Source organism: Drosophila miranda, chromosome XR (assembly GCF_003369915.1).
Source record: "Drosophila miranda strain MSH22 chromosome XR, D.miranda_PacBio2.1, whole genome shotgun sequence".
NCBI lineage: Eukaryota > Metazoa > Arthropoda > Insecta > Diptera > Drosophilidae > Drosophila > Drosophila miranda.
Window position 1 is genome coordinate 38,979,730 of NC_046674.1, and position 21,701 is coordinate 39,001,430.

The 21,701-nt window shown below is 41.4% G+C and overlaps 1 protein-coding gene and 2 pseudogenes across 13 annotated transcripts in view; all 3 read left to right on the top strand.

The window, feature by feature from the left end:
* The window catches only part of LOC117186604 (cerebellar degeneration-related protein 2-like), a 400,431-nt gene that overhangs the window by 145,645 nt on the left and 233,085 nt on the right, over nucleotides 1–21,701 (top strand). Inside the window, exon 4 of one of the 13 annotated variants that reach the window (XM_033387606.1) lies at nucleotides 15,726–15,766. The exons of 11 other annotated variants lie outside the window; for them this stretch is intronic. In XM_033387606.1, the coding sequence (XP_033243497.1) occupies nucleotides 15,726–15,752 (27 nt within the window). In that variant the 3' untranslated portion in view covers nucleotides 15,753–15,766. Of the gene's footprint in view, nucleotides 1–4,093; nucleotides 4,136–15,725; nucleotides 15,767–21,701 lie in introns of those variants that run through there. One more of the 13 variants, XM_033387605.1, reaches the window with a different exon arrangement.
* LOC117186606 lies at nucleotides 2,111–2,416 on the top strand (annotated as a pseudogene).
* LOC117186607 lies at nucleotides 13,743–14,048 on the top strand (annotated as a pseudogene).

Here is a 21,701-nt window from a genome sequence, read left to right on the forward strand (position 1 = left end):
ATCAAGCAATCGACCCAAGGAATTTTTTACATGATTGACTTGAGACAGGGACAGGTCAAGCAAGCCGTCAACAAAGTCATGTCGTGACATGGGCACTAGGTTATTAGAATGGTGTACCGAAGACCGAAGTTGAAGTAACCAAGAACTATCATGTGATCTTTATCTGATAGCGAGGAAGAAACAGCGGTTAAAGCGGACAAGTGCTGCTCATAAATAGAGATATCCGAAGAAGGTAATGAATATAGCGAAAGCGGGAAGAATCAGTTTTACATACAGGAATTCCAGTTCCTGTTGAACTTTGACTGTGAAGTGTTCCGACGTGAAGTTAGAGTCCACTGCAATCAGAACCCCTCCTTCACGTCGAGACGAACGGTCCTTCTAAAAGTTGTGTACCTGCCAAAACCTCGGAACTAAGAATGTCCGGCTTTAACCAGGTTTCCGTAAACACAATAACATGGGAAGCAAATGCAACACTATCCTGGAAAGGAATGCTGAGCTTACTACGTAAGCCTCTAACATTCTGATAGGTTACTTAAGGAGAAGTTATTTTTTTGGAAGGGTGGAAGCAGGACGGGAAGATGAGGAAGAGGAAGTTGAGGTTGAGGGTGGCACACTGGAATGATTTGTACGAGTTTTGAGCGGCCTATTCTTCTTCTTAGCCTTAAACTCTTTCACCACCAAATGCTCCGGCCAAAATTTGGCAGAGAAAATTGTGTCAAATTGAGTTGTGGAGATGCTAACTTTGTTCTTAAGGTCTCCTAACCTTTGGATTACATCGCTGGTCAAATGACCAGCTTCAATCTTCTTAATCTCCCTTGCTATCGCGGCTTGAGCCTCTAATAGCTTAATTATTTGTTGCTATCTCGTATTTTTCAAAATGATTAATTGAAGTTTACGTTTCATTAATTTATTTAATACTCTGTTCTCTTCCTAGAGGAGGGAAATCAGAATTTTTTATTTTTCTACCTTTAGCTCGCAGTGAACTAGACACTTGTTCAGTTTTAAAGGAGCTGGTTTAACTCTGTGCTCTTACCACAGGGGGAAACAACGGAGAGTCTCGAAGGACCAAAATGTTAAGACCTTAAAAGAAAAGTCTAGACATTTGCGAGTTGAGTTGTAAATTCAAACTACATTTTATTCTTAAAATCTGAGCCTTATATGTGATTTGAAAATGAGGTATGAGGTACAATTTTGTATTTTATAATAATCGTTAGACCTACACAACGGATACATTTTACTGCGGGTGTCTATTTGAGTGCATGCTTACTGTTAAGCTATTAAGCGTTTTTAATAACTGTTGCAATTTGAAGTTAATGAAAGTCGAGAGGCTGTTTATAATTCACAATTTATTTGCATATGTAAACCAACTTATCGCGTATGTAGATATGGGGATGATTGGGCGAACGATTGATGCGAGGATGTTAATCTAATAGCTACGACGATTAGCTCAAGACTGCCCATGCAAGGGCTGACGGGCCAAATTGCCGGGCCCTATGCAGCAAGCTTAGACGCGAGCGAGAGCGTAGGATAGCCCGAGAGCGTTAGAGCTGCTCGGGGACGCTGTTAAGCCGAGTACGAGAGATTGCGATATAAGGAGACGAAAGAATTCCGCTGGATGCGCCTATGCGGTAGCAAATGATCTTTGCAGTGGGGGCATTGGAAACGACAACACCAAAATGCATTTCCTTTGGGGCGCACCACTGGCAATAATTTAAAATATTTAAGTTGCTTGACCTGACACTTACATTAATGTGATTTTTTAATATCGAGCTGCATGTGAAGAACCATACACATTGGGATACGACAATCGTGGAAGCTATTTTCTCTGCTTTTCCAAGCAATATACGCACATTATTTGCTAACATCATTTCGACAAGCTCTTCATCGAACCCATCTAACCTGCGGCACAAATACAAGATATTGTATTGTATTGTCAGAAAATATTTTAGATTAAAATCGTGTAAGTTCTAGAAACCCCGATCTTTAAATGAATGAGGAGATACATAATCCAGCTTTACTATTGATCGAAGACATGTGTTCTCATATGCGGTAGTTTATTAGACAGGTTAGGAATGCCAGCGTCACTGTCTTGCTCTCTTTCTTCTTAGACCATTCGCCCTACAAGATGACGAAGGGTACCTCCAGCATTGGTAAACGTCATAACACTCTGTGCCGTCGTTGTGGACGCTCTTCGTACCACATTCAGAAGTCGACTTGTGGGCTGTGCGGCTACCCAGCCGCCAAGCCGCGTTCGTACAACTGATCCGTGAAGGCCAAAAGTAGGAAGACCACTGGCACTGGCCGCATGAGCCACCTGAAGGTTGTCCGTCGTCGCTTCCGCAATGGTTTCCGCGAGGGCACCCAGGCTAAGCCCAAGAAGGCCACGCAGTCCGGCAAATAAACCCAGCATCATCGCAACAGCAACAAACAAAAAAAATATATTTATTAGCTGTAGGCCTTAAGCCTTAAGCCAACTCCATTTGGCTTCGAGAAGCTTCTTTCCCGTCTGGGAAAGCTTTCTTTCCGCTTATAAATGAACGTTAATTGGTTAAGTGAAAAAAAATCGTGAAATGAATGACTTATTTAATAGAGAATTGGAACGGGAACGTGAGAATGATCATCAGGAATTGAACTTAGCTCTTCAAACCAGCGTACCCCTGTTGAATCCTCAACAAAAGGAAGTTTATGATACATCAATGAAGATAATTGATGATGGAAATGGTGGTTTATATTTCCTGGATGGCCCTGGTGGAACTGGTAAGACATTCGTCATGTCAATGGTTTTAGCCACTGTTTGTGCGAGATCCAGTATTACGACTAATTACTTCAATTAAATAAAACCCGGCTCAAATATAAAATTGCAATTTTTACTTTGCAATGCCCTTTACATTGCCGCTCTGATCGCAGCTTCGCTCGGCAGACGTGGGTAGGCAGGCACAAAGAGGAGATAACGGAGAGCGAGATTCGAGAGAACGCTTAGCAGGGCAGGCAAGCGTAGAGATTTAACAAAATTTGAGTGGCAAACAAATAACTGGCAAACAAAATAAGCGGCTGAAGGCCGAGCGAGAAATTTTAGCGGCTAAGAATAAAGATGTAGATGACCTTAACTACATAATTCAGAGCGAGATCATTGACTGTGTTACAAATGAAGATGAAGCAACCAACTATCCAACTGAATTTGTAAACTCCTTGGATGGTCCAGGCGTACCACCGCACAATTTTCGCCTAAAAGTAAAGGCTGGCTCCGTAGTAACCATGCTTCGAAACAGAAACTAACCAAAACTATGCAACGGTACGGTATGGTGGTAAGAAAATTGGTGAGCAATTTGATTTACGCGACGATACTCAAAGGAAAATTCGAAGGTGAGGAACTTCTCACTCCCAGGATTCCGATGATCCCAAGACTTCAATTTCCGATACGTATTGCATTCGCCATGACTATTAATAAATCACAAGTCCAATCCGCGAAAGTGTGTGGCCAAAATATGGAAACTCAATGTTTTTCCCATGTCCAATTATATATATGTGGCATGTTCGGGTCGGAAGACCATACGTTGTTTGTTTTTGTGCCTGGTAATAAAACGAAAAATGTTTTGTGTCAAAAGGTGCTTGGCTGAAGGAAGTTCATCGGGTCATCTAAAAATTGTTCGCTTTAATTAGCCACATTTATTGAAGAATATGTTGTTGTTGTTTGGTAGAACAACGTCTGCCGTGTTAGCTAGTATTATAAAATATTTGAACAAGAACTACGAGGTGTATTTAGGTACTCTACTGTTATAACTAGAAACACGGATTGGATACATTCTTACTGCGGGTGGTAGTATGATGCATTCAGCGGTATTTTGTGTCGGTATTTGGGTTTTGACCTGTTTTCTCTACTTTTATTTAGCTCGTTTATGGTTTCACAGATGTTTTTCATAACCGAACCGTGTACTTTATGTTGTTTTTTCACTTTAATTTAGGGATCGGTATTGTTTCTTAATAAAAATCAATGTGTTAATGTTTCAACACTCTAATCAACTAAATTAAATATTTTCTAATAGACTTGCGGCTCAAAAGTTTTTTAATGAATTATTTTCCTTTTTATTTTTAGGGGTTTCTGCAAGTCGTAAATACCTAGCGACAAAAAAAAAAACAGCACTCTGAAATTTCATACATTTTTGACTTCTCCAAAATGAGTTTTCCCCAAATGTTATCCGATTCGTTTAATTTTTTGACGTCGCTTAATCAATTTCAATCAAAAGTCCATACTAATTTGTTTTTATATCACAGTCATATACTTTTAAAATCACACGTTTGTAATTTTTTTTGGCAATTTCAACCAACGGAATAAAAATTAAATTAACAACTTTTTACAACCAAAACGAATTTTGTTCCAATAAGTTAATTGGTTACTTATAACTAATAACAAATTGAACATAATTTAGAATTTTTTTTAAAATTAGTAATTACTTAATATTTTGTGTTACCATTATTAGTAATGGGGTAAGGAAAGATCGTGTTATTATTAAACGAGCCTCAGGATCGGTTTAAAAACTTTGTTATGATAGCATCAGAGCTGCAGAAATGTTTTGCAATAGAAATTTCAGCTTGAACGATGGCACAATGGCAAGGGCACCTGCCAAAAAGTGGAATGAAGAAAGCTCTCTTAAATAAGGAAAAAGCAAATTGGGATGAATCTGAGTGGTCACGAATCATATTTTCGGATGAACCGCACAGTTCGCCGCAGAAGAGGGGAACGATATTCCGAAAATTTTAGCACTGCCACCGTAAAGTATTCGCCTTTTGAACACCACGGCTGGAATATGCTGCATCGGTCATCGACCCTTATCTCAGGGTCTGTGCAGTATAAGCCCGCTCCTACTCCTCCGTCCATCTTGGAGCCGTCTGTGTATTGTTGTTGTATGTTGAGGTGCTCAGCTTGGTCCTTTGCCTTTTTCCAGTCTTCGGGTCCCAGAGATGACATAGTTTTGATGTCGAAACAAGTTTGGGTGGTCATGTTATCAGTAGATCTGGTCATGTCCCTGCCAATTGAACTATGCCCGAATCCTTGTGCCAACATGTTTCCTGCTGCGATTAGGCGCTGTGCTGCGATTAGGCGTTGTGCTGCATTTGCGATTAGGCGCTGTACTGCCTTTCTGCCAGCCAGACGAGCGTGAATGGGGTGCTTTTCAAGTGCTTTTGTTGTGGTTGACCTCAGAGCCCCTGTAACACAGAGCAGAGCCTGTCGTGTTTTCGGTAGCTTCCCACCACACTAAGGCTCCATACAGCAGAGTTGGTCTCTTCACCGAGATATAAATCCAGTGCATTGGAGAAGGTGACAGGCCCCATGCGCTGCTGAGCATCTTCTTGGGTGCATAGAGCGCAATGGTGGCCTTCTTCACCCTTTCCACTACATTATGTCTTCATGCCAATTTGCTGTCCAGTACTGTGCCCAGGTATTTGGCTTGAGTTTTTGGGCTCAGCCTAGTTTGGTAAATTTTCGGGGGGATCCATATCGGTACCCTGTACCTCTTGGTAAAGAGAATGACGTCCGTCTTGTCCACGCTGATACTGAGTTGTACCTCTTCCGCCCACTCATGTATCTACCTGACTGTACGTTCCATTAAGGAGCTGAGGGTCGATGGACAAACACCCGTAATAAGTATGCTTATGGTATCTGCATAAGCTGTTATTTTTGGGGCCTTCCTTTCAAATCTCTTGATGAGGTCGTCGATTCCACAGTAGCGGCGACAGGACTCCACCCTGAGGTGTGCCTCTGTGAGCCCCGGTTACCATGGAAGCGGTGCCACACTCCGATTGCACCCGTTTACAACTTAGGATGTTTGTTCAAAACATGAACATATTATCGTCAATACAATGCCACTTTCGGCCCCTTGCAGAATGTTTAAACATAAATATATTATTGTACACATTCACTCATGTAACAAAACCGATCTCTAAAGAAATCACATAAAGTAGACAAGTTATGACTGCACGGGTGTAAACAGAGATCTGTAACCCATTAATACGACAACATAGCTCGTTCTCTTTCGTAGTGGTCAGACGCGTTTTTGTTTTGCGCTCCGCATTTTTCCTTTTGTTTTGAATAAACAGCCGGTGTTTTCCTAAATAAATTCTAATTAAACTTCCTAACCAGCCCACAATCTGGAAACCTATTCTATTCCGCGAGTGCATGCCTTTTGATTTGTGTTAAAACATTATTTAACTTCTTATTTTTCGGCGTCGGCTTGTGCTTGTGTTTGTGTTGTTGCAGTGAGTGAGTACGCATTACATTGCATTGCAGTCCGCTCTCGTCTGGTAGCTTTTGTTGTGTTATCACTCTCTCCCTATCACCTAAACTTAAATAACAGTTCTTTCTCTCTCGCTCTCGTAACTTTCTGTTCAGTAGCTCTCTCTATCTCATGAGCTGCTGCTGCAACTGTTCTCCTATCCTCCTATTAGCGTTTGTCTGGCACACTGGTTTGATAGCCATTTGTTTCGAAATATTATTTGATTTTATTTAGGGATTTTGATTGGTCCGCTTTGTACTTGTGCACTGATGTCATAAAAGGCACAAACATTTTTTACAATGCTCTTGGCACATTTTTTGTTTCTTGTTTCCCGCTTTCTTGTCCGATTAGATCTGGAAAACCTCTTTGGTTTACCAAAGAGTTATCCAGTCTAAAAAACTTAAAAACAAGACTTTATAAAAAATTTCAAAAAGTTGGTTCTCCTACTTCTCACTCTCGCTATGTAATAGCTCGGTCAAACTTTTCAGTTCTTAATGCTCAATGCTATAAGAACTACCTATCTCGATGCAGGATACGTTTTTCTCAGGACCCTAAACAGTTTTACTGCTTCGTAAACAGTAAGCGTAGAACGTCCGCACACCCATCCTCGCTATCATTTTGTAATACGCCGGCAAATAATGATCAGGCAATTGCCGATCTTTTTGCCCAATTTTTCCAAACCACCTATTCTGAGGAAAGCTACTCTGGTCATCCGTACCCATACGGTTAACCGAGGTCGAACGGCATTTTCAGTCCCTTGTTAAATGAATGTTCCCTACTTCATGATCTTCGACTAGTTAAGCCGGTGTTTTCACCGTGTCCAGACGGGGTTCCAGGTTGTGTACTCAGGTACTGCGCCGAGGCTCTGTGTGGACCTTTGCCTTAACTATTCACCCTGTCCATTGATTCTTCTTGCTTCCCCCCGATCTGGAAGGAATCGTTTATAATTCCTCTCCATAAAAAAGGAAGCAAGTCTGATGCAAAAAATTATACAGGTATAGCAAAGCTATCCGCTATTCCTAAAATGTTTGAGAAGGTTTTAACTCCGCACTTGCAACATCTCTGCAAGTCACTTATATCTCCAACTCAGCATGGATTTATAAGGCGGCGATCAACCACCACGAACTTGTTAGAGTTTACCTCTTTCATTATTAAAGGCTTTCAAGGTAACTTACAGACGGATGTTATTTACACCGACTTTAGTAAAGCATTCGACTCTGTAAACCATTCCCTTTTAGCACATAAACTTGACCTTTTAGGGTTTCCGCCCAACCTCCTGATGTGGACTTCTAGCTATCTTTGTTCTAGATCTCAAAGAGTTCTCTTCAAAAACTCCCTCTCTTTACCAGTAAAGGTTTCTTCGGGAGTACCACAAGGCAGCCATCTAGGCCCCTTACTCTTCACACTCTTTATTAATGACTTGCCTTCAGTATTAACATACTCTCGAGTACTTATGTATGCGGATGATGTTAAACTCTGTGTCCAGTACAAGGACATTTCATTTCATTCTCGCTTGCAATCCGACCTCAATAACTTTCAGTCATGGTGTTGTGCAAACTTGTTACACCTTAATGCCTCGAAATGCAAAGTTATGACATTTCATCGTTCTAGCCCTTTGTTGGCTTCCTACACCGTATTTGGTGGTTCTCTTGAGAGAATTACCCTGGTGGATGATCTGGGTGTTATGTTAGACCCCAAGTTAAAGTTTTCCGAACACATTTCTACCATGGTAAATAAGGCCAAACAAAGACTCTCTATACCTCGCTTGTTCGTCCGATCTTAGAATACGGCTCCTGTGTATGGTGCCCTCAGTACAAAGTACACCAGGACCGTATAGAATCAGTACAGAAAAACTTTTTATACCCGATACTCAAAATGAGTATTGGGGTATATTAGATTTGTGGTGAAAGTGGAAGTGTGTAACGTCCAGAAGGAATCGTTTCCGACCCCATAAAGTATATATATTCTTGATCAGCATCAATAGCCGAGTCGATTGAGCCATGTCTGTCTGTCCGTCTGTCCGTCCGTCCGTCTGTCCGTCTGTCCGTCCCCTTCAGCGCCTAGTGCTCAAAGACTATAAGAGCTAGAGCAACGATGTTTTGGATCCAGACTTCTGTGATATGTCACTGCTACAAAAATATTTCAAAACTTCGCCCCGCCCACTTCCGCCCCCACAAAGGACGAAAATCTGTGGCATCCACATTTTTAAAGATACGATAAAACCAAAAACGCAGAATCGGTGAGGATGACCATATCTTCTAGAGTGCAAAATCTGAACCAGATCGTATAATGATTATAGCCAGAATCAAGAAAGCAATTTCATTCTTTCTCGCTCTGTCTCTCTCTAACACACAGGTTTCATGGTCGGTTTTGCCAATTGCAAAATATGAGTTCAAGGATCTCAGAACCTATAAGAGCCAGAGCAACCAAATTTGGTATCCACACTCCTGTGATATCGGACCTTGACCGTTTCGTGTCCAAATTTCGCCACACCCTCTTCCGCCCCCGCAAAGGACGAAAATCTGGGGCATCCACAAATCTCAGAGACTATTAAGGCTAGAGTAACCAAATTTGGTATCCGCACTTCTGTTAGATCTCACTATAAAACGTATATCTCAGAATTTCGCCCCACCCCCTTCCTCCCCCACAAAGGACGAAAATCTGTTGCATCCACAATATTGCACATTCGAGAAAACTAAAAACGCAGAATCATAGATAACGACCATATCTATCAGATTGCTGAATCTGGTTTTAGATCAGATAATTTTTATAGCCAAAAGGAACAAATCAATTTGCAGTGGCTACGCAGCGCCCGACGTCACGCTCAGACTGATTTTCTGTCTCTCTCGCACGCACTCTTTGTCGTGTCGTTTAATATTAGCGGCGTCTGCCGGAGGAGAGCCATACTGACTTAGTATCGGGTATAACTGTAGAGTTGCGGTGTCCGCAGCAACTCACAACGTTCCCCCTCGTTTTTTTACTCTACATACTTTTTATGTATGTCCTCTAAATTTTTAATCATTTTTTCGTACTGCTGTCTCTTATAGTAGTCATGATCGACTACTTCCTATGTTAACAGTGCAGAATTATTGCCTGTAACTTTCTTGGACGTTGACATGCAATGACTGCATCCTGCAAGAGGCGATGCAATTACTGCACCGTCAAGTGGCCCGTCTGAAACCAGAAGAAGGCTATTGTCAGCATCCAGGAAAGATAGCTGTTAGACTAATATTCGAGGAAATTTAGCACTAAACTTACTAAGAGAATTAGGCATGCATTCAAAATACAAATACCACTACAATTACTAATTACTAGAAAGGTGTGTAAGGATTAGTAATTTAATAAGAGGAAGATAATTAGTGGTGGATATAATATGGTAGAGGTTCATGCAAGGAATAATTCGATCTACAAAGTGGAAGGAACAACGGTATAAAATTTCTAGTGTGTCTAATGTGAATCGTGAAGTTTATGCGGCTCAACAGATCAGGGCTGTCTATGTCACCCCTGATCAAGTTGTGCACAAAAATCACACCAAGCATTTTTCTACGGTTAACTAAGGATGGGAGGTTTAATAATAGCAGTCTACTAGAGTAAGATGGGAGTCTCACACCCGCATCCCAGTTAAGGCCCCGCAGAGCAAAGAGTAAAAAGTTTTTCTGTACTGATTCTGTACGGTCTGGTGTACTTTGTACTGAGGGCACCATACACAGGAGCCGTATTCTAAGATCGGACGAACAAGCGAGGTATAGAGAGTCTTTGTCAAATTCCTTTGACCACCTCTTTATAAACTCAAGCACGCCCATGGCCTTATTTACCATGGGAGAAATGTGTTCAGAAAACTTAAACTTGGGGTCTAACATAACACCAAGATCATCCACCAGGGTAATTCTCTCAAGAGAACCACCACATAGGGTATATGGAGCCAACAAGGGGCTAGAACGATGAAATGTCATAACTTTGAATTTCGAGGCATTAAGGTGTAACAAGTTTGCACAACACCATGACTGAAAGTTATTGAGATCGGATTGCAAGCGAGAATGAAACGAAATTTCCTTATACTGGACACAGAGTTTAACATCATCCGCATACATAAGTACTCGAGAGTATGTTAATACCGAAGTCAAGTCTTTAATAAAGAGTGTGAAGGTTAAGGCGCCTAGACGGCTGCCCTGTGGTACCCCCGAAGAAACCTTTACTGGTGAAGAGAGGGAGTTTTTGAAGAGGACTCTTTGAGACCTGGAACAAAGATAGCTAGAAATCCATCTCAGGAGGTTGGGCGGAAACCCTAATAGGTAAAGTTTATGCGCTAAAAGGGAATGGTTTACAGAGTCGACTGCTTTAATAAAGTCGGTTTAAATATCATCGGTCTGTAAGTTACCTTGAAAGCCTTTAATAATGAAACAGGTAAACTCTAACAAGTTCGTGGTGGTTGATCACCGCCTTATAAATCCATGCTGAGTTGGAGATATAAGTGACTTGCAGAGATGTTGCAAGTGCGGAGTTAATACCTTCCCAAACATTTTGGGAATAGCGGATAACTTTGCTATTCCTCTATAATTTTTTGCTTTAGACCTTTTTTATGGAGAGGAATTATAAAAGATTCCTTCCAGATGGGGGGGAAGCAAGAAGAATCAATGGACAGGGTGAATAGTCGAAGATCATGAAGTAAAGAACATTCATTTATCAATGGACTGAAAATGCCGTACGACCTCGGTAAACCGTATGGGTACGGATGACCAGAAGAGCTTTCCTCAGAATAGGTGGTTAGGTAAAAATTGGGCAAAAAGATCGGCATCTGCCTGATCATTATTTGCCGACGTATTACGAAATGATAGCGATGATGGGTGTGCGGACGTTTTACGCTTACTGTTTACGAAGCTGTAAAACTGTTTAGGGTCCTGAGAAAAACGTATCTTGCATCGAGATAGGTAGTTCTTATAGCATTGTGCATTAAGAACTGAAAAGTTTGACCGAGCTATTACATAGCGAGAGTGAGAAGTAGGAGAACCAACTTCCTGAAATTTTTTATAAAGTCTTGATTTTAAGTTTTTTAGACTGGATAACTCTTTGGTAAACCAAGGGGGTTTTCCAGATCTAATCGGACAAGAAAGCGGGACACAAGAATCAAAAAATGTGCCAAGAGCATTGTAAAAAATCTGCCTTTTATGACATCAGTGCACAAGTGCAAAGCGGACCAATCAAAATCCCTAATGAGGTTATTAAGCTTCACAAACTCGGCTTTACGAAAGCAGGCGAAGCACGTTCAGGTGGCCTACTCGAGCGATCCAATACAGTTGGTCCTATATCTCGGGTTAACAACACTAAGGTCGGATCCGATACAAAGCACAGATCAAGCAATCGACCCAAGGAATTTTTTACATGATTGACTTGAGACAGGGACAGGTCAAGCAAGCCGTCAACAAAGTCATGTCGTAACATGGGCACTAGGTTATTAGAATGGTGTACCGAAGACCGAAGTTGAAGTAACCAAGAACTATCATGTGATCTTTATCTGATAGCGAGGAAGAAACAGCGGTTAAAGCGGACAAGTGCTGCTCATAAATAGAGATATCCGAAGAAGGTGGAATATACGAGCAAGTAATGAATATAGCGAAAGCGGGAAGAATCAGTTTTACATACAGGAATTCCAGTTCCTGTTGAACTTTGACTGTGAAGTGTTCCGACGTGAAGTTAGAGTCCACTGCAATCAGAACCCCTCCTTCACGTCGAGACGAACGGTCCTTCTAAAAGTTGTGTACCTGCCAAAACCTCGGAACTAAGAATGTCCGGCTTTAACCAGGTTTCCGTAAACACAATAACATGGGAAGCAAATGCAACACTATCCTGGAAAAGAATGCTGAGCTTACTACGTAAGCCTCTAACATTCTGATAGGTTACTTAAGGAGAAGTTATTTTTTTGGAAGGGTGGAAGCAGGACGGGAAGATGAGGAAGTTGAGGTTGAGGGTGGCACACTGGAATGATTTGTACGAGTTTTGGGCGGCCTATTCTTCTTCTTAGCCTTAAACTCTTTCACCACCAAATGCTCCGGCCAAAATTTGGCAGAGAAAATTGTGTCAAATTGAGTTGTGGAGATGCTAACTTTGTTCTTAAGGTCTCCTAACCTTTGGATTACATCGCTGGTCAAATGACCAGCTTCAATCTTCTTAATCTCCCTTGCTATCGCGGCTTGAGCCTCTAATAGCTTAATTATTTGTTGCTATCTCGTATTTTTCAAAATGATTAATTGAAGTTTACGTTTCATTAATTTATTTAATACTCTGTTCTCTTCCTAGAGGAGGGAAATCAGAATTTTTTATTTTTCTACCTTTAGCTCGCAGTGAACTAGACACTTGTTCAGTTTTAAAGGAGCTGGTTTAACTCTGTGCTCTTACCACAAGGGGAAACAACGGAGAGTCTCGAAGGACCAAAATGTTAAGACCTTAAAAGAAAAGTCTAGACATTTGCGAGTTGAGTTGTAAATTCAAACTACATTTTATTCTTAAAATCTGAGCCTTATATGTGATTTGAAAATGAGGTATGAGGTACAATTTTGTATTTTATAATAATCGTTAGACCTACACAACGGATACATTTTACTGCGGGTGTCTATTTGAGTGCATGCTTACTGTTAAGCTATTAAGCGTTTTTAATAACTGTTGCAATTTGAAGTTAATGAAAGTCGAGAGGCTGTTTATAATTCACAATTTATTTGCATATGTAAACCAACTTATCGCGTATGTAGATATGGGGATGATTGGGCGAACGATTGATGCGAGGATGTTAATCTAATAGCTGCGACGATTAGCTCAAGACTGCCCATGCAAGGGCTGACGGGCCAAATTGCCGGGCCCTATGCAGCAAGCTTAGACGCGAGCGAGAGCGTAGGATAGCCCGAGAGCGTTAGAGCTGCTCGGGGACGCTGTTAAGCCGAGTACGAGAGATTGCGATATAAGGAGACGAAAGAATTCCGCTGGATGCGCCTATGCGGTAGCAAATGATCTTTGCAGTGGGGGCATTGGAAACGACAACACCAAAATGCATTTCCTTTGGGGCGCACCACTGGCAATAATTTAAAATATTTAAGTTGCTTGACCTGACACTTACATTAATGTGATTTTTTAATATCGAGCTGCATGTGAAGAACCATACACATTGGGATACGACAATCGTGGAAGCTATTTTCTCTGCTTTTCCAAGCAATATACGCACATTATTTGCTAACATCATTTCGACAAGCTCTTCATCGAACCCATCTAACCTGCGGCACAAATACAAGATATTGTATTGTATTGTCAGAAAATATTTTAGATTAAAATCGTGTAAGTTCTAGAAACCCCGATCTTTAAATGAATGAGGAGATACATAATCCAGCTTTACTATTGATCGAAGACATGTGTTCTCATATGCGGTAGTTTATTAGACAGGTTAGGAATGCCAGCGTCACTGTCTTGCTCTCTTTCTTCTTAGACCATTCGCCCTACAAGATGACGAAGGGTACCTCCAGCATTGGTAAACGTCATAACACTCTGTGCCGTCGTTGTGGACGCTCTTCGTACCACATTCAGAAGTCGACTTGTGGGCTGTGCGGCTACCCAGCCGCCAAGCCGCGTTCGTACAACTGATCCGTGAAGGCCAGAAGTAGGAAGACCACTGGCACTGGCCGCATGAGCCACCTGAAGGTTGTCCGTCGTCGCTTCCGCAATGGTTTCCGCGAGGGCACCCAGGCTAAGCCCAAGAAGGCCACGCAGTCCGGCAAATAAACCCAGCATCATCGCAACAGCAACAAACAAAAAAAATATATTTATTAGCTGTAGGCCTTAAGCCTTAAGCCATCTCCATTTGGCTTCGAGAAGCTTCTTTCCCGTCTGGGAAAGCTTTCTTTCCGCTTATAAATGAACGTTAATTGGTTAAGTGAAAAAAAATCGTGAAATGAATGACTTATTTAATAGAGAATTGGAACGGGAACGTGAGAATGATCATCAGGAATTGAACTTAGCTCTTCAAACCAACGTACCCCTGTTGAATCCTCAACAAAAGGAAGTTTATGATACATCAATGAAGATAATTGATGATGGGAATGGTGGTTTATATTTCCTGGATGGCCCTGGTGGAACTGGTAAGACATTCGTCATGTCAATGGTTTTAGCCACTGTTCGTGCGAGATCCAGTATTACGACTAATTACTTCAATTAAATAAAACCCGGCTCAAATATAAAATTGCAATTTTTACTTTGCAATGCCCTTTACATTGCCGCTCTGATCGCAGCTTCGCTCGGCAGACGTGGGTAGGCAGGCACAAAGAGGAGATAACGGAGAGCGAGATTCGAGAGAACGCTTAGCAGGGCAGGCAAGCGTAGAGATTTAACAAAATTTGAGTGGCAAACAAATAACTGGCAAACAAAATAAGCGGCTGAAGGCCGAGCGAGAAATTTTAGCGGCTAAGAATAAAGATGTAGATGACCTTAACTACATAATTCAGAGCGAGATCATTGACTGTGTTACAAATGAAGATGAAGCAACCAACTATCCAACTGAATTTGTAAACTCCTTGGATGGTCCAGGCGTACCACCGCACAATTTTCGCCTAAAAGTAAAGGCTGGCTCCGTAGTAACCATGCTTCGAAACAGAAACTAACCAAAACTATGCAACGGTACGGTATGGTGGTGAGAAAATTGGTGAGCAATTTGATTTACGCGACGATACTCAAAGGAAAATTCGAAGGTGAGGAACTTCTCACTCCCAGGATTCCGATGATCCCAAGACTTCAATTTCCGATACGTATTGCATTCGCCATGACTATTAATAAATCACAAGTCCAATCCGCGAAAGTGTGTGGCCAAAATATGGAAACTCAATGTTTTTCCCATGTCCAATTATATATATGTGGCATGTTCGGGTCGGAAGACCATACGTTGTTTGTTTTTGTGCCTGGTAATAAAACGAAAAATGTTTTGTGTCAAAAGGTGCTTGGCTGAAGGAAGTTCATCGGGTCATCTAAAAATTGTTCGCTTTAATTAGCCACATTTATTGAAGAATATGTTGTTGTTGTTTGGTAGAACAACGTCTGCCGTGTTAGCTAGTATTATAAAATATTTGAACAAGAACTACGAGGTGTATTTAGGTACTCTACTGTTATAACTAGAAACACGGATTGGATACATTCTTACTGCGGGTGGTAGTATGATGCATTCAGCGGTATTTTGTGTCGGTATTTGGGTTTTGACCTGTTTTCTCTACTTTTATTTAGCTCGTTTATGGTTTCACAGATGTTTTTCATAACCGAACCGTGTACTTTATGTTGTTTTTTCACTTTAATTTAGGGATCGGTATTGTTTCTTAATAAAAATCAATGTGTTAATGTTTCAACACTCTAATCAACTAAATTAAATATTTTCTAATAGACTTGCGGCTCAAAAGTTTTTTAATGAATTATTTTCCTTTTTATTTTTAGGGGTTTCTGCAAGTCGTAAATACCTAGCGACAAAAAAAAAACAGCACTCTGAAATTTCATACATTTTTGACTTCTCCAAAATGAGTTTTCCCCAAATGTTATCCGATTCGTTTAATTTTTTGACGTCGCTTAATCAATTTCAATCAAAAGTCCATACTAATTTGTTTTTATATCATAGTCATATACTTTTAAAATCACACGTTTGTAATTTTTTTTGGCAATTTCAACCAACGGAATAAAAATTAAATTAACAACTTTTTACAACCAAAACGAATTTTGTTCCAATAAGTTAATTGGTTACTTATAACTAATAACAAATTGAACATAATTTAGAATTTTTTTTAAAATTAGTAATTACTTAATATTTTGTGTTACCATTATTAGTAATGGGGTAAGGAAAGATCGTGTTATTATTAAACGAGCCTCAGGATCGGTTTAAAAACTTTGTTATGATAGCATCAGAGCTGCAGAAATGTTTTGCAATAGAAATTTCAGCTTGAACGATGGCACAATGGCAAGGGCACCTGCCAAAAAGTGGAATGAAGAAAGCTCTCTTAAATAAGGAAAAAGCAAATTGGGATGAATCTGAGTGGTCACGAATCATATTTTCGGATGAACCGCACAGTTCGCCGCAGAAGAGGGGAACGATATTCCGAAAATTTTAGCATTGCCACCGTAAAGTATTCGCCTTTTGAACACCACGGCTGGAATATGCTGCATCGGTCATCGACCCTTATCTCAGGGTCTGTGCAGTATAAGCCCGCTCCTACTCCTCCGTCCATCTTGGAGCCGTCTGTGTATTGTTGTTGTATGTTGAGGTGCTCAGCTTGGTCCTTTGCCTTTTTCCAGTCTTCGGGTCCCAGAGATGACATAGTTTTGATGTCGAAACAAGTTTGGGTGGTCATGTTATCAGTAGATCTGGTCATGTCCCTGCCAATTGAACTATGCCCGAATCCTTGTGCCAACATGTTTCCTGCTGCGATTAGGCGCTGTGCTGCGATTAGGCGCTGTGCTGCATTTGCGATTAGGCGCTGTACTGCCTTTCTGCCAGCCAGACGAGCGTGAATGGGGTGCTTTTCAAGTGCTTTTGTTGTGGTTGACCTCAGAGCCCCTGTAACACAGAGCAGAGCCTGTCGTGTTTTCGGTAGCTTCCCACCACACTAAGGCTCCATACAGCAGAGTTGGTCTCTTCACCGAGATATAAATCCAGTGCATTGGAGAAGGTGACAGGCCCCATGCGCTTTGAGCATCTTCTTGGGTGCATAGAGCGCAATGGTGGCCTTCTTCACCCTTTCCACTACATTATGTCTTCATGCCAATTTGCTGTCCAGTACTGTGCCCAGGTATTTGACTTGAGTTTTTGGGCTCAGCCTAGTTTGGTAAATTTTCGGGGGGATCCATATCGGTACCCTGTACCTCTTGGTAAAGAGAATGACGTCCGTCTTGTCCACGCTGATACTGAGTTGTACCTCTTCCGCCCACTCATGTATCTACCTGACTGTACGTTCCATTAAGGAGCTGAGGGTCGATGGACAAACACCCGTAATAAGTATGCTTATGGTATCTGCATAAGCTGTTATTTTTGGGGCCTTCCTTTCAAATCTCTTGATGAGGTCGTCGATTCCACAGTAGCGGCGACAGGACTCCACCCTGAGGTGTGCCTCTGTGAGCCCCGGTTACCATGGAAGCGGTGCCACACTCCGATTGCACCCGTTTACAACTTAGGATGTTTGTTCAAAACATGAACATATTATCGTCAATACAATGCCACTTTCGGCCCCTTGCAGAATGTTTAAACATAAATATATTATTGTACACATTCACTCATGTAACAAAACCGATCTCTAAAGAAATCACATAAAGTAGACAAGTTATGACTGCACGGGTGTAAACAGAGATCTGTAACCCATTAATACGACAACATAGCTCGTTCTCTTTCGTAGTGGTCAGACGCGTTTTTGTTTTGCGCTCCGCATTTTTCCTTTTGTTTTGAATAAACAGCCGGTGTTTTCCTAAATAAATTCTAATTAAACTTCCTAACCAGCCCACAATCTGGAAACCTATTCTATTCCGCGAGTGCATGCCTTTTGATTTGTGTTAAAACATTATTTAACTTCTTATTTTTCGGCGTCGGCTTGTGCTTGTGTTTGTGTTGTTGCAGTGAGTGAGTACGCATTACATTGCATTGCAGTCCGCTCTCGTCTGGTAGCTTTTGTTGTGTTATCACTCTCTCCCTATCACCTAAACTTAAATAACAGTTCTTTCTCTCTCGCTCTCGTAACTTTCTGTTCAGTAGCTCTCTCTATCTCATGAGCTGCTGCTGCAACTGTTCTCCTATCCTCCTATTAGCGTTTGTCTGGCACACTGGTTTGATAGCCATTTGTTTCGAAATATTATTTGATTTTATTTAGGGATTTTGATTGGTCCGCTTTGTACTTGTGCACTGATGTCATAAAAGGCACAAACATTTTTTACAATGCTCTTGGCACATTTTTTGTTTCTTGTTTCCCGCTTTCTTGTCCGATTAGATCTGGAAAACCTCTTTGGTTTACCAAAGAGTTATCCAGTCTAAAAAACTTAAAAACAAGACTTTATAAAAAATTTCAAAAAGTTGGTTCTCCTACTTCTCACTCTCGCTATGTAATAGCTCGGTCAAACTTTTCAGTTCTTAATGCTCAATGCTATAAGAACTACCTATCTCGATGCAGGATACGTTTTTCTCAGGACCCTAAACAGTTTTACTGCTTCGTAAACAGTAAGCGTAGAACGTCCGCACACCCATCCTCGCTATCATTTTGTAATACGCCGGCAAATAATGATCAGGCAATTGCCGATCTTTTTGCCCAATTTTTCCAAACCACCTATTCTGAGGAAAGCTACTCTGGTCATCCGTACCCATACGGTTAACCGAGGTCGAACGGCATTTTCAGTCCCTTGTTAAATGAATGTTCCCTACTTCATGATCTTCGACTAGTTAAGCCGGTGTTTTCACCGTGTCCAGACGGGGTTCCAGGTTGTGTACTCAGGTACTGCGCCGAGGCTCTGTGTGGACCTTTGCCTTAACTATTCACCCTGTCCATTGATTCTTCTTGCTTCCCCCCGATCTGGAAGGAATCGTTTATAATTCCTCTCCATAAAAAAGGAAGCAAGTCTGATGCAAAAAATTATAGAGGTATAGCAAAGCTATCCGCTATTCCTAAAATGTTTGAGAAGGTTTTAACTCCGCACTTGCAACATCTCTGCAAGTCACTTATATCTCCAACTCAGCATGGACCACCACGAACTTGTTAGAGTTTACCTCTTTCATTATTAAAGGCTTTCAAGGTAACTTACAGACGGATGTTATTTACACCGACTTTAGTAAAGCATTCGACTCTGTAAACCATTCCCTTTTAGCACATAAACTTGACCTTTTAGGGTTTCCGCCCAACCTCCTGATGTGGACTTCTAGCTATCTTTGTTCTAGATCTCAAAGAGTTCTCTTCAAAAACTCCCTCTCTTTACCAGTAAAGGTTTCTTCGGGAGTACCACAAGGCAGCCATTTAGGCCCCTTACTCTTCACACTCTTTATTAATGACTTGCCTTCAGTATTAACATACTCTCGAGTACTTATGTATGCGGATGATGTTAAACTCTGTGTCCAGTACAAGGACATTTCATTTCATTCTCGCTTGCAATCCGACCTCAATAACTTTCAGTCATGGTGTTGTGCAAACTTGTTACACCTTAATGCCTCGAAATGCAAAGTTATGACATTTCATCGTTCTAGCCCTTTGTTGGCTTCCTACACCGTATTTGGTGGTTCTCTTGAGAGAATTACCCTGGTGGATGATCTGGGTGTTATGTTAGACCCCAAGTTAAAGTTTTCCGAACACATTTCTACCATGGTAAATAAGGCCAAACAAAGACTCTCTATACCTCGCTTGTTCGTCCGATCTTAGAATACGGCTCCTGTGTATGGTGCCCTCAGTACAAAGTACACCAGGACCGTATAGAATCAGTACAGAAAAACTTTTTATACCCGATACTCAAAATGAGTATTGGGGTATATTAGATTTGTGGTGAAAGTGGAAGTGTGTAACGTCCAGAAGGAATCGTTTCCGACCCCATAAAGTATATATATTCTTGATCAGCATCAATAGCCGAGTCGATTGAGCCATGTCTGTCTGTCCGTCTGTCCGTCCGTCCGTCTGTCCGTCTGTCCGTCCCCTTCAGCGCCTAGTGCTCAAAGACTATAAGAGCTTGAGCAACGATGTTTTGGATCCAGACTTCTGTGATATGTCACTGCTACAAGAATATTTCAAAACTTCGCCCCGCCCACTTCCGCCCCCATAAAGGACGAAAATCTGTGGCATCCACATTTTTAAAGATACGATAAAACCAAAAACGCAGAATCGTAGAGAATGACCATTTCTTTTAGACTGCAGAATCTGAATTGGATCGTATTATTATTATAGTCAGCATCAAGAAAACAATTTCATTTTTTCTCGCCCTGTCTCTCTCTAACACACACGTAGCATAGCCGCCTTTGCTTAGAGTAAAACATTAGGGCCTAGATCTCAGAGACTATAAAAGCTAGAGCAACCAAATTTGGTATCCACACTCCTAATATATCGGACCGAGACCTTCTTCACCCTTTCCACTACATTGGGCCTCCATGCCAGCTTGCTGTCCAGTACTGTGCCTAGGTATTTCACCTGTGATTTTTGAGTCAGCCTAGTTTGGTCAATTTTCGGGGGGGTCCATATCGGTACCTTGTACCTCTTGGTAAAGAGGATGAGGTCCGTCTTGTCCGCGTTGATACTGAGTCCTACCTCTTCCGCCCACTCACGTATCTCCCTGAGTGTACGTTCCATTATGGAGCTGAGGGTCGATGGACATACACCTGTAATAAGTATGCTTATGTCATCTGCATAGGCTGTTATTTTTGGGGCCTTCCTTTCAAATCTCTTAATGAGGTCGTCGACCACCAAATTCCACAGTAGCGGCGACAGGACTCCACCCTGAGGTGTGCCTCTGTGAGCCCCGGTTACCATGGAAGCGGTGCCCCACTCCGATTGCACCCGTCTACAACTTAGGAGGTTTTTGATCCAGACGTTGATTGCAGGGTGTATGTTATTCGCTTCTAGGCGACTTGTTATTGCGGTTGTTGCCACGTTGTTGAATGCTCCTGAGATGTCCACAAATGCTCCCAAAGCATACTTTTTGTTGTGAAGGGCGCTCTCGATGGTGGCTACTAGCGAGTGTAGTGCCGTCTCCACTGATTTCCCCTTGGTGTAGGCGTGTTGGTTTGTTGACATCAGAAGACTGCAAACGATAGCACTTCCCTACCCACTGTAATTGACTGTAAATGATTATCTGTACTTGTAATTATAGCTATAAAGAAAATGTACACAAAAAGGTTCACAAGAATCAAAATAAAAAACAATGCCACTTTCGGTCCTTTGCAGAATGTTCAAAACATAAACATATTATCGGCAATACAATGCCACTTTCGGCCCCTTGCAATGTTCAAACATAAACATATTATTGTACACATTCACTCATGTAACAAAACCGATCTCTAAAGAAATCACATAAAGTAGACAAGTTATGACTGCACGGGTGTAAACAGAGATCTGTAACCCATTAATACGACAACAAAACACAAGTGGAGAAAACACTTAGCAAATGCGATCCTAAAATAAAACCAATGTAAGCATGTACTCAAATAGACACCCTCAGTAAAGTGTATCCTCTGCGTAGGTCTAACGATAATTATACACTACCAAATTGTACCTCCTACCTCATTGTCAAATCACATATAAGGCTCTGATTTTAAGAATAAAATTTAGTTTGAATTTACAACTCAACTCGCAAATGTCTAGACTTTTCTTTTAAGGTCTTAACATTTTGGTCCTTCGAGACTCTCCGTTGTTTCCCCCCTGTGGTAAGAGCACGGAGTTAAACCAGCTCCTTTGAGACTGAACAAGTGTC